A 13,323-nucleotide genomic window follows, 5' to 3' on the forward strand; every position below is an offset into this window, starting at 1 on the left:
ACATCTACAAGCTCACAGCACTTCACTGCATCGCGACACATGGTGAGGTTGTAGATCTGCTGTTTCGATCTTTCGATCTTTCGATCTCTCTCTCTCTCTCTCTCTCTCTCTCTCTCTCTCTCTCTCTCTCTCTCTCTCTCTCTCTCCTATTATGTTCTCCCTCCCACCCACTCAACAACAGGCTGTGATTAAACAGACAATAGCAGCTAAAAGCTTAAACCTTTTCAGAACATCTCATGTGTTTACCATGTTGTGTTGTTCAGCCGAGTTCTCAATCTTGTTCTCTCTGTTCAAATACTGTCGATATGTAAAAGCCTTTTCTGGTGGAACATAATGGTTCATACTGCACAATGCTTCTGATGAAACAAATACAAATTAATACATAGAATATATCGTTGCTGTCTCTTATCTCCATATTTTAACTTTTTGTGTTTTTTCGTAAATTAACGCCCTTCTTGATCATACTACAGCCTCACACAAAAATATCAAAAGTAGCAGATCTACAAGCTCGAAGCGTGGTGCGAAGCGTGGTGCGAAGCGGCGTGTTTCGAATTTGTAGATCTGCTACTATTGATGCGTTTGAATTTGAATCCTGAAAAGTAACAGTTTTGGACATAATATGAGGACATACGAGGTTTCCACCCGACAGAGGCGATATACAATGTATATGTAAAATTGCACTTTGTCTAAAATATAATTTAGTTATTTATTTGTTTCTTTTTTTTATTGAACAGGAGCCATGCACAACATAACCACTTGAACCCTATCATCCTTATAGGCTCTATGCACAGCAGCCATATTGTAAGACATTCACAGGTGTTATCAATGATACTAATGAAGGCTCTGTTCCATTCTGGTCAGACGAGTAGGGTGCTGATGGTGTGCATGTTGGCTCACTGGAAACACTCCCAAATGGCCCTTTACGGGTGTGTAACTCTGACAGTGTACAAACTCTCAGAGTTATGGGGGTCGTGGAAATCTGAAATTCAAAAATATGAGAACTACTGTGCTACACTAAATGGAACAGAGCCTTCATTAGTATCACTGGTAACACATGTGAAGGAAGTGATAATATGGCTGCTGTGCATAGAGCCTATTCTGAGCGGAACATTAGCCTAGAAGGGGTGCAATACGTTAGCCAAATCTACACTCTCTTCTAGGGCTGTCAGTCATCGCAGCTCCTGGTCAAAACCAGTGCTGATATGTATTTATTTTACTTTTCTTAAGTGTGTGCATTTTTCCAATTTTATGTCTACTCCACCACATCTCAAAGGTAAATATCATACTTCTTACTGCACTACAATTATTTGAAAACTTGAATTACAAGTTATTTTGTACATTTAGATTATTATTATAAAAAACGTACAAACAATTAAGCCCTAATTATACTTTGTTGACGTGTTTTGAGCTTGTGGATCTGTTTTTTTTTTTTTTAAGTTTGACAAATGTTGAAAGATGTGAGTATGTTTACTTTGTAAATACAGTACATTCTGATGCCCAGAGTGTACAGATGTAAAAGTGTCCAAATGGACCAAAATGGACCCATAATTGGTTCCATTTGTACGTTTTTACGAATGGATAAATTAACTCTAAGGATTTTATTCTACATTCTAGGAAAACAAATCCCCAATGAATTTCATTCTATATGTATTTGTATTTATTTTTTGCACTACAAACACTAGAAAGTGAATACATTTCAATTGGTGCACACACAGGCATCTGTACATAATTACAATGCTTATTTATTTTGAAGAATCCCATTTTCCATCTTCAATAATTGCTAACATGCAGCTACATAAAAGAACCAATCATTAATATCAGTTCTATAGTAATTGCATTAAAGTACAAGACTCTGACAATAAAACATTATTATTCATGCTCTTTAAGTAATGAAAGTGTCAAACGTGAAGGCAATAAAATAAAACACACAATCAAGTCTTTGTACTAACAAAGAAATGCAGAAAAGATTTCAACAGTCTCACAGACATAGAATAGGAGCAACAGTAATCGATGGCTTGATTTGAACTGGCAGATATATGTGTACATTAACCTTCCAAATACACATGTATTGTCTTAAATGAAAACTAACCTTTTCATCTGAAGCTGAGGTTTAGTCTAATCTGTGTGACTGACAGGAGAGATGATCAGAGGACCAGAGTTTATACCACCATTATTCGAACTGGGACTGAAGTATGGATAGAGTTTCTCAGTGAAGGTGCAACCAGTGAAAGAGTAAAGATGAACTCTGGTCTCTACGTCATAAAAGGAGACCTGACCCTCCTCATAATCCACAAACACTCCCACTTTCTGGGGCTTCGTTCTTACAGGGAGGAGGGCCGCAGGGCCAGCAGCAGCAAAATATTCATTTCCATTCCTCAACACTATAGACCAGTAACCGTCGTTGGGTGCCAGTGGGATTTTTCCCTTCCTGTTGATGGACTCTCTGGCCACTCCTAAAGACCACTCTGTCTTCCCTTTAACCTGAACCTCATAGTAAAATCTTCCTGAGGAGAATCTTTGTTTTCCTAAGACAGAGACACGAGGGGAGAATCTTTCTTTGTTGTCTGGGAGATTCTTCTTCACATCTCCTGGACTCACTTGTTTTCCATCCTCGGACAGGATGAGTTTGCAGTATGCTGTATCAGGGTCCAGAGTTACATCCACCTCATATTTCTGGATCCTCCTCAGCTCAGCAGCATCACACAGCCCCTTCTCCATCTCTTGACTGAGTGTCCTCTCCAGCTGAGCCACAGCTGTCCTCACAGTCCCCAGGTGTGGAGACTGATAGACACTGACCTTTGTCCAGTCCTTGGTGAGTCTCCACCCAGTGTTGATGGCTGTGACGTTCTGGAGGAGGTGGAGGTGGTCTTCAGTGAGTGAGAGCTGCTTCAGCTCAGAGCTTCTCTTCTTTAACTCAATGATTTCTTGTTGCAGCTCTTTAAGGAGGCCTTCAGCCTGTTTCTCTGTTGTTTTCTGCTTCTCTTCAATCACATTTATGACCTCAGCCTGGCTTCTCTGAATCAGAGCAGTGAAGACCTGCACACTGTCTGCTATCTCTCTGTCTGCGTCTTTCTTGCTGAGCTCTACTGAGTGTTTGACCTCCTTAATCTTCATCTGTCTCTCCTGGATCATCTGCTGAACTTCACCCTCTGTCTTTACTAGCTCCACCTTCTTTCCTTCATATGCCTCTTTCATAGATACAATTTGATGTAACTTGTGGCTTGATTCAGTGCAGAACTGACAAACACACATGTGGTCAGTCTTACAGAACAACTCCAGAGGTCTGTCATGTTTCTTACACATATAGTCTTCCAGGTTCTTCACAGGGTCAATTAGTGTGTGTCGTTTTAATGCTGGAACTGTCTGATGACGCTCCAGGTGAGTCTCACAGTAGGAGGTCAGACACACCAGGCAGGACTTCACAGCCTTGAGCTTGTTCTCAGTACAGATGTCACAGGAAACTTCATCTGTTTTAGCAGGTAATTGGCTTGTGGCTGAAGTTGTTTTCAGCTGCTTTGACTTCCTGAACTGATCAGCCATCTCGGAGAGGACTTTATTAACAGAGAATGCTGGTCTCTTATAGAAGGTTTCTTTACATAGCGGACACTGACACAAATCACTAGTGTCCCAGTAATGTGTGATACAGGTTTTGCAGTAGTTGTGTCCACATGGAGTGGTGATTGGATCAGTGAACACATGCAGACAGATAGAACACAGGAACTGCTCTTCAGATAGGAGGCTGCCGGCACACGCCATTTCTACACACTGAGAATAAAAGTGAAAGAAATGTAGTTCCTGAATGATACTTCTCACAGCTTAATGGTTGTGAATCAATCTGATCAGGATTGTTTTGGAACAGAGCAATGTTGACAGTTACATCACTGAGACATGTTATTTTTTTTACCAAAGATTTCAAGGAATATGAAAATAGGTGAAGATAATTTCTGGACACTTTAATACATGTTATTCTCTGTTAATGAATAACAAATCACTATAGGCTGCACTCACCTGTCTTTCTGTAAATGTTCTGAGATTTGTAGAGATTGTGTGTGCTGCCCCACTACTATCACCGTTTTACTTTCACTTTTTGATCTACTGAGGAAATCCTCCTTGTACTGTAATGTTAACCCTTCACATCCTCCACTCTTCTCTGTCCGTCTCTTTCTCATTCCCTTCCTCTCCTCCACTCATCCTCTTGTTCTTTTGAAACCTTTTCATTTAATTTAGTTTTCTACCAATATTCTGGTAGAACCCAGGTGCCTATAGTGACATGTTCAGATTGATCTCCTTGGTTTGCAGGCGCGTATATATATATATATATGGCCCAAGGGGGGAATGAGCCTCTGCCTTTAGATTTGAAAAGTGACCTTTTTTGTATTTTTGTTATCATTGAATGATATTGATGACATCCATTCAGACAGTAGACTATGCATTAGACACACCCATTCAGACAGTAGACTATACATTAGATACCACATCCATTCAGACAGTAAACTATACATTAGACACAACATCCATTCAGACAGTAGACTATACATTAGAAATGGTATTATACACTTGAAAAGTTAGCTCCGGCCTCAAGGCCGATTTTCTTTCTGAGCCATTAGATGGTGGGCCAGAACATAATTAATGTCTAATTTAAGAACTGTAACATGTGACAGAAAGCCTTACTGTGTATACAATACTAAGTTCATTGCTATGAAAGTTAGTAAATAAAATGTGTGTGGTTATGACTGCGTACTGATGGAACTGCATGTGTAATCATTGTTACATGAGCAGATAAAATGACTAGTGTAATCATTTCAGCCACATCCTTGAATGTGTGGCCATTTAGTTATTTAAAAAGTTAGAAAATAACACTGGGCCTCATTCACAAAGCATACGTACTCTCAGATTAGATTTTATACTAAAACTCAAAAACGAGATTGTTGTTCGGTATTTACACACAAACTCACGTCTGCTGTTGGGCACTCATATGTGGAATAAAACATGCGTAGGTGTTATTAGAATGCCTTGTTCTTCATACAAAATCAATGTTTAAATGCTCAACATTTAAAAATGTAAAAGATAAGAAAAACATGTCTGTTATGTATTGCTTGTTTTTGAAGTGAGGATGCATAACTAGGCTTTCTGACATGATGCAATTTTAAACCTATTTTTATGTTTTTAGTTAAAGTAATCAGAGCTGTAAATAATTATTATGTCCGTCAGAGTTTGTCATTTCTGCAAGTGTGACCATCATTTGGCGAACTGATTAGCCTACTCTGCTTTATGTTGCAGGAGACCACAGACACACTATTGTCATGGTACTTACTGTATTGATCTCTAATAGCAATATGAAAGTGGTTGATGACATGAGAACGCCACACTTTTATTTATTTATTCTTCTTCTTCTTGCACTCCAAACACTATAAAGTGAGGTAAAATCAATTAGTGCACACACAGGCATTTGCACATAATTACAATTGCTGATTTATTTGGAAGAATCACATTTTCCATCTTCTATAATTGAAAAAACACAGCTACATAAAAGAACCAATCATTAACATCCACTATTTTCAAATAGCAGTTTTATAGAAATTGCATCAACAAAACATTGTTATTATTCTTGATAGATAGTATTCATGGACATTAATTAATGAGAGTGTTGAGTATAACTTCAACTTGAATGCAATACAATAAAAACGTACAAGTCATTATAACAAGAAAGCAATTTATACACGATTTCAACAGTCTCACAGACAGAAAATAACAATTTAAGCTAAATAGTTTATGAACACTCTGTACTTCAGAGATGTAAAATGAAATGCTTGTGTTTCAATAGAATACATATTAGGAACAGTGTTGGGCAAGTTACTCAGGAAGAGTAATAAGTAACCAGTCACGTATTACTCCTTTAAAAAGTAATATTGCATTACTTATGAAGAGTAACTAGATAAATTACAAGTTATTTTACTATCTTGTATACTTTTGCTACCCAAACCAACTGGTTTGAACTGAATCCACTTCATAGGAACAATGAATAGGACTTTTTTTTTAAATTAAAAACATAACATCCTCTCCTATGTTTTTAACAGTTTTTCTGCATATTATTGGAACAATAATTATCTTTAATAAAAGATTTAAACAAACAGCAAACTACACACATTGCAGACCTCAGCAGCAATCAGACCTGATACAGTATGTATGCCATTGCAGATGCTTCAACAAAGTAGATGGAGAACATATTGATAGCTTGTAAATCTGTTTTTTCCCCCCGCATGTGACAACCTCCTACTATGGAGTATATATGTAGGTTTACTATATCTATCTTGGTCAAAAAACAATCACGTTCATTGTTAGTTAGTATTAGTAACTCAAAGTTACTTGGATTAATAACTGTAATATTATTACTGTTTTGGCAATTGTAATAACACTAGTTACTGGGGAAGGCTGAGGCAATACTATTATGTTAAATGATTTGATTTGAGCTGAGACTGAAAAAGAAACCGTAAATTAACCTTACATTTACTTTATTTGAATGAAATGAAACCGAAAGCTTTCATCAAGCTGAGGTTTAGTAGTCTAAACAGTGTGACTGACAGGAGAGATGATCAGAGGGGCATAGCATGGGCTGAAGTATGGATAGAGTTTCTCAGTGAAGGTGCAGCCAGTGAAAGAGTAGAGATGAACTCTGGCCTCCACATCATAAAAGCAGACCAGACCCTCCTCATAATCCACAAACACTCCCACTTTCTGGAGCTTCTTTCTTACAGGGATGAGGACAGGGGGGCTAGCACCCGCCTTGTACTTATTTCCATTCCTCAACACTATAGACCAGTAACCATTGTAAGGGTTCAGTATTACCTGTCCCTTCCTGTTGATGGACTCTCTGGCCACTCCTAAATCCCAGACTGTATTCCCTTTAACCTGAACCTCATAGTAAAACCTTCCTGAGGAGAACCTTTGTTTTCCTAAGACAGAGGCACCTGTAAAGAATCTCACTTTGTTGTCTGGGAGATTCTTCTGTATGTCTCCATGAGGACCACGACTCACTTGTTTTCCATCCTCAGACAGGACAAGACTGCTGTGTGCTGTATCAGGGTCCAGAGTTACATCCACTGCATATTGCTGGATCCTCCTTAGCTCAGCATCACACAGCTCCTTCTCCATCTCTTTACTGATTGTCTTCTCCAGCTGAGCCACAGCTGTCCTCACAGTCCCCAGGTGTGGAGACTGATGACTAACATTGACCTTTGTCCAGTCCTTGGTGGGTCTCCACCCAGTGTTGATGGCTGTGACGTTCTGTAGGAGGTGGAGGTGGTCTTCAGTGAGTGAGAGCTGCTTCAGCTCAGAGCTTTTCTTCTTTAACTCAGTGATTTCCTGTTGCAGCTCTTTAAGGAGGCCTTCAGCCTGTTTCTCTGTTGTTTTCTGCTTCTCTTCAATCATGTCAATGACCTCAGCCTGGCTTCTCTGAATACAGCTCATCAGAGCAGTGAAGACCTGCACACTGTCTGCTATCTCTCTGTCTGCGTCTTTCTTGCTGAGCTTTACTGAGTGTTTGACCTCCTGAATCTTCAGTTGTCTCTCCTGGATCATCTGCTGAACTTCAGCTTCTGTCTTTCCCAGCTCCACCTTCTTTCCTTCATATGCCTCTTTCATAGATACAAATGTATGTAACTTGTGGTCTGAATCAGTGCAGAACTGACAAACACACATGTGGTCAGTCTTACAGAACAGCTCCAGAGGTCGGTCATGTTTCTTACACATATAGTCTTCCAGGTTCTTTACAGGGTCAATTAGTGTGTGTCGTTTTAATGCTGTGGCTGTCTGATGACGCTCCAGGTGAGTCTCACAGTAGGAGGTCAGACACACCAGGCAGGACTTCACAGCCTTGAGCTTGTTCTCAGAACAGATATCACAGGAGACTTCATCTGGTTTAGCAGGTTCAGTGTTTGTGGCTGAAGTTGTTCTCAGCTGCTTTGACTTCCTGAACTGATCAGCCATCTCGGGGAGGGCTTCATTATCAGAGAATGCTGGTCTCATATTGAAGGTTTCTGTACATAGCGGACACTGACACAAATCACTAGTGTCCCAGTAATGTGTGATGCAGGTGATGCAGTAGTTGTGTCCACATGGAGTGGTTTGGATTGGATCAGTGAACACATCCAGACAGATATAACACAGGAACTGGTCTTCAGACAGGAGGCTGCTGGCACACGCCATTTCTACACACTGAGAATAAAAGTGAAAGAAATGTAGTTCTTGAATGATACAGCTTAATGGTTATGAATCAATCTGATCAGGATTGTATTTGAATAGAGCAATGTTGACAATGTTATGTCATTGAAATCTGTCATTTGTACTGACAATTTCAAGGAATATTATTCAGATTATGCCTGGATACATTCTCTGTTAATTAATAATATATCCTTATTACTCACCTGTCTTTAAGTATTTCTGTAAAAGTTCAATTGAATGAAGGTTTTGTCGAGAGTGTGTGCGCTGTCTGCCATTCAACCTCTGTCACCGTTGTACTTTCAGTTTAGATTTACTGAGAAACTCTTCCTTGTAGCAGTTAACCAAAATTGGGGAACCAAAACAAAGTGGAAAATGTATTTTCTTTTTTTGTTTTTCAGTAGGCGTGGCCTAGACCGGATCATATGGGTCTTTAATAACGCTTTCCTCCGAGGTGGAAAGACTGGTGACGCGAGGTTACACTTTCTGTAAGTCAGCATCGATGCAAACTTTGGCACAGGCAGTTACCCACAGTTCATGGCGTTACCAGAGGAATGAGGGGAATCCTCCAAACAATCATTTAAGTATGCAAAATAGTCATGCATCGCAATTAATGTCAACAAACATATTTCTCACCGTTCTGAAAGGGAGATGGAAGGGAGGAGATAGGCTTATTACAAAAAAGAAGGGACACAAGATAAGAAATGAGCAGTAAATATAATATACAGAATTTGGAAATACAATGCAATCCCTAAATCCACAAATGAAAACGAACAAAATAACGTAAATATAATAACATGCTTGCATGCCTGGCCCCGTAATGATCAACAAGCAGCCTTTAAAGCAATGACAGTAAATAAGGACAGTAATAGTTTTAAAGGTTATTTCATCCTTGCATTGTGTTAGAAACTGCATACACTTTTTGTGTTAACAGGTCAACCCGTGATTTAACTCAGCCCAAAATACACCGCATAGCTGACTTGTTATGCATTCATATCCATGTAAACACTTTTTAAAATATTATTTTGGGTTAGGGTTAAGGTTTCATCTTTCATTATATCTCGTTTTCAATAATAAAAATGTTAGAATTCACTCATTACATTTCCTATAATGAAGACAATGGATAATTATGTTATCTATAGCTATAAAAGACTAATATTAGAACACACTTCCAAAAAAAATTACTTGTTTTTGTTTAAAAAAAAATCATAATATGAACAATCATTTAAGTATGCATTTAAGTACTTAATCATTTCAGTACTATTTTTAATAATATTATTATTAAAAATAGTGACATTGGTGTGTTAAGGGTAAAAATGTACCCATATACCATAGAAGGTAGAAAGTCAAAGAGCCCTTGCAGCCTCTCCCCCTCGAGCTCTTACCAGCTGACGTCACTTAAGTCAGTGAGGGTGCAGGGCTTGAGGGCTCAGGGCGGACATTGGAATTGGGCCTCTGTCCTTCATCTCTTTCTCATTCCCTTCCTCTCCTCCACTCAGCCTCTTGTTCTCTTGAAAATCTTTTCATTTTATTGTGTTGTCTACCAATATTTTGGGGTCAAACACAGCTGCCTAGATTAGGGCCAGGGGTTCCCAATCTTTTTCAGCTGGAGACCCAACAAAAAAACATTATGACATGAGAATGCCGCACTTTTCTTCTTTTTGCACCCCAAACACTACAAAGTGAGTAAAATTCAATTAGTGCACACACAGGCATTTGCACATAATTACAATAGCTGATTTATTTTGAAGAATCACATTTTCCATCTTCTGTAATTGATAACACACAGCTACATAAAATAAACAATCATTAACGTCAGAATTCAACATCATTGATAGACAGTATTTGCGCATATCAAGTAATGAAAATGTTGAGTTTAACTTCAACTGGAATGCAATAAAATCAATCAATAAAATGTTAAGCTAAATCATTTATGAACACTCTAATACTCTAATTCTCTCTCTCTCTCTCTCTCTCTCTATATATATATATATATCTATATATATCTATATATCTATATCTCTCTCTCTATATATATATATATATATATATATATATATATATATATATATATATATATATATATATATAAAATATATATATATATACACATACTGTTACTTTTCAGGATTCTACAAGCTCAAAACCCGTCGCTCGTACAGCGTCACACATGCTTTTGTGTAATATGATCAAGTAGAGCGTTAATTACGAAAAAACAAAAATGTAGAATATGGAGATAAGAGGTTTCTGCCCGACAGCAACGATATATATAATTTACATAATTGAATACAAAACATAACAGCCTAACTGTTTTTCTGCATATTATTGGAACAATAATTATCTTTAATAAAGATTGAAATAAACGGAAAACTGTACACATTGCAGCCTATCAAACCTCATACCGTATGCATGTCATTGCAGATGCTTCAACAAATTAGATCGAGAACTTGTTTATAGCTTGTAAATCTGTTCTTTTTTAGTGCATGTGACAGCCTCCTACTATGGAGTATATATTGTAGGTTTAATATCTATCTTGGTCAGAAACTAATCACATTCATTGTAAGTTAGTAACTCAAAGTTACTTGGATTAATAACTGTAATATTATTACTATGTTGGCCATTGTAATAACACTAGTTACTGGGGAAGGCAATCATATTATATTAAATGACCTGATTTGAACTGACAGTTGACTGAAAATTAACCTGTAAATTAACCTTACATTTACGTTATTTGAATTAAACGAAAACAAAAGCTTTCATCAAGCTGAGGTTAAGTCTAATCAGTGTGACTGACAGGAGAAATGATGAGAGGAGCAGAGTTTTTACCACCATGATTAAGACAGGGACTGAAGTATGGATAGAGTTTTTCAGTGAAGGTGCAGCCAATGAAAGAGTAGAGATGAACCCTGGTCTCTACATCATAAAAGGAGACCAGACCCTCCTCATAATCCACAAACACTCCCACTTTCTGGAGCTCCTCTCTTAAAGGGAGGAGGACAGGATGGGTAGCAGCAGCCTTGTACTCATTTCCATTCCTCAACACTATAGACCAGTGACCGTTGTTGGGGATCAGCATTACTTGTCCCTTCCTGTTGATGGACTCTCTGGACACTCCTACATTCCAGTCAGTCTTTCCTTTAACCAGAACCTCAAAGTAAAATCTTCCTGAGGAGAAGCTTTGTTTTCCTAAGACAGAGACACCTGAAGAGAATCTCTCTTTGTTGTCTAGGAGATTCTTCTTTATGGCTCCATGACTCACTTGTTTTCCATCCTCAGACAGGATGAGACTGCTGTGTGCTGTATCAGGGTCCAGAGTTACATCCACTGCATATTTCTGGATCCTCCTCAACTCAGCATCACGCAGCTTCATCTCCATCTCTTGACTGAGTGTCTTCTCCAGCTGAGCCACAGCTGTCCTCACAGTCGCCAGGTGTGGAGACTGATGGACCTTGACCTTTGTCCAGTCCTTGGTGGGTCTCCACCCAGTGTTGATGGATGTGACATTCTGGAGGAGGTGGAGGTGGTCTTCAGTGAGTGAGAGCTGCTTCAGCTCAGAGCTTCTCTTCTTTAACTCAGTGATTTCTTGTTGCAGCTCTTTAAGAAGGTCTTCAGCCTGTTTCTCTGTTGTTTTCTGCTTCTCTTCAATCACATCAATGACCTCAGCCTGGCTTCTCTCAATACAGCTGATCAGAGCAGTGAAGACCTGCACACTGTCTGCTATCTCTCTGTCTGCGTCTTTCTTGCTGACCTCTACTGAGTGTTTGACCTCCTGAATCTTCATCTGTCTCTCCTGGATCATCTGATGAACTTCAGCCTCTGTCTTTCCCAGCTCCACCTTCTTTCCTTCATATGCCTCTTTCATAGATACAATTTGATGTAACTTGTGGTCTGAATCAGTGCAGAACTGACAAACACACATGTGGTCAGTCTTACAGAACAGCTCCAGATGTCTGTCATGTTTCTTACACATATAGTCTTCCAGGTTCTTTACAGGGTCAATTAGTGTGTGTCGTTTTAATGCTGGAACTGTGTGATGACGCTCCAGGTGAGTCTCACAGTAGGAGGTCAGACACATCAGGCAGGACTTCACAGCCTTGAGCTTGTTCTCAGTACAGATATCACAGGAGAGTTCATCCGATTTAGCAGGTTCTTGGCTTGTGGCTGAAGTTGTTTTCAGCTGCTTTGACTTCCTGAACTGATCAGCCATCTCGGAGAGGACTTTATTAACAGAGAATGCTGGTCTCTTATAGAAGGTTTCTTTACATAGCGGACACTGACACAAATCACTAGTGTCCCAGTAATGTGTGATGCAGGTGTTGCAGTAGTTGTGTCCACATGGAGTGGTGATTGGATCAGTGAAAACATCCAGACAGATAGAACACAGGAACTGCTCTTCAGACAGGAGACTGCTGGCACACGCCATTTCAACACACTGAGAATAAAAGTGAAAGAAATGTAGTTTTTGAATGATACTTCTCACAGCTTAATGGTTATGAATCAATCTGATCGGGATTGTATTGGAATAGAGCAATGTTGATAATGTTATGTCATTGAAATCTGTAATTTTTACTGACTGGATACATTCTCTGTTAATGAATAATATAACCTTATTACTCACCTGTCTTTAAGTATTTCTGTAAAAGTTAAGTTGAATAAAGGTTTTGTAGAGAGTGTGTGCGCTGCCTGCCACCCAACTTCTGTGACCGTTGTACTTTCAGTTTAGATTTACTGAGAAACTCTTCCGTGTAGCAGTTAACCCTTCACATCCTCCACTCTGGACTCCACTCCCTCTCTGACTCAATCCCAATCCGCTCCCTTACAGACTCACTGACTTGCGTTCACCTGAAGTTGTCAACAAACATATTTCTCACCGTTCTGAAAGGGAGATGGAAGGGAGGCTTATTACTAAAATGAGGGACACAAGATAAGAAATGAGCAATAAATATAACATACAGAATTTGGAAATACAATTGTAAATGAATTATATTGCAATCCCTAATCTAAACACAAATGAAAATGAACAGAATAACGTAAGGATAATAATAATGATCAACAATCACAGTCTTTAAAGCAATGACTGTAAATAAGGACAGTAAGAGTTTTAAA

The 13,323-nt window shown here is 38.8% G+C and overlaps 1 protein-coding gene across 1 annotated transcript; it reads right to left on the reverse strand.

Moving 5' to 3' along the window:
• Nucleotides 1-2,115: 2,115 nt before the first annotated feature.
• Nucleotides 2,116-12,935, reverse strand: LOC311058544 (uncharacterized protein; the record flags this gene model as incomplete). The annotated part of the gene is made up of 5 exons (XM_084076007.1): nucleotides 12,836-12,935; nucleotides 11,012-12,649; nucleotides 6,566-8,214; nucleotides 4,009-4,060; nucleotides 2,116-3,765 (listed from the first exon to the last, which is right to left on the reverse strand). The coding sequence occupies exons 2-5, from the start codon at nucleotides 12,638-12,640 to the stop codon at nucleotides 2,116-2,118; spliced, it is 4,980 nt and encodes a 1,659-aa protein (XP_083932133.1). The 5' UTR covers nucleotides 12,641-12,649; nucleotides 12,836-12,935.
• Nucleotides 12,936-13,323: the final 388 nt, after the last annotated feature.

Source organism: Gymnoscopelus microlampas, assembly GCF_963454915.1.
Source record: "Gymnoscopelus microlampas genome assembly, chromosome: 13".
Lineage (NCBI taxonomy): Eukaryota > Metazoa > Chordata > Actinopteri > Myctophiformes > Myctophidae > Gymnoscopelus > Gymnoscopelus microlampas.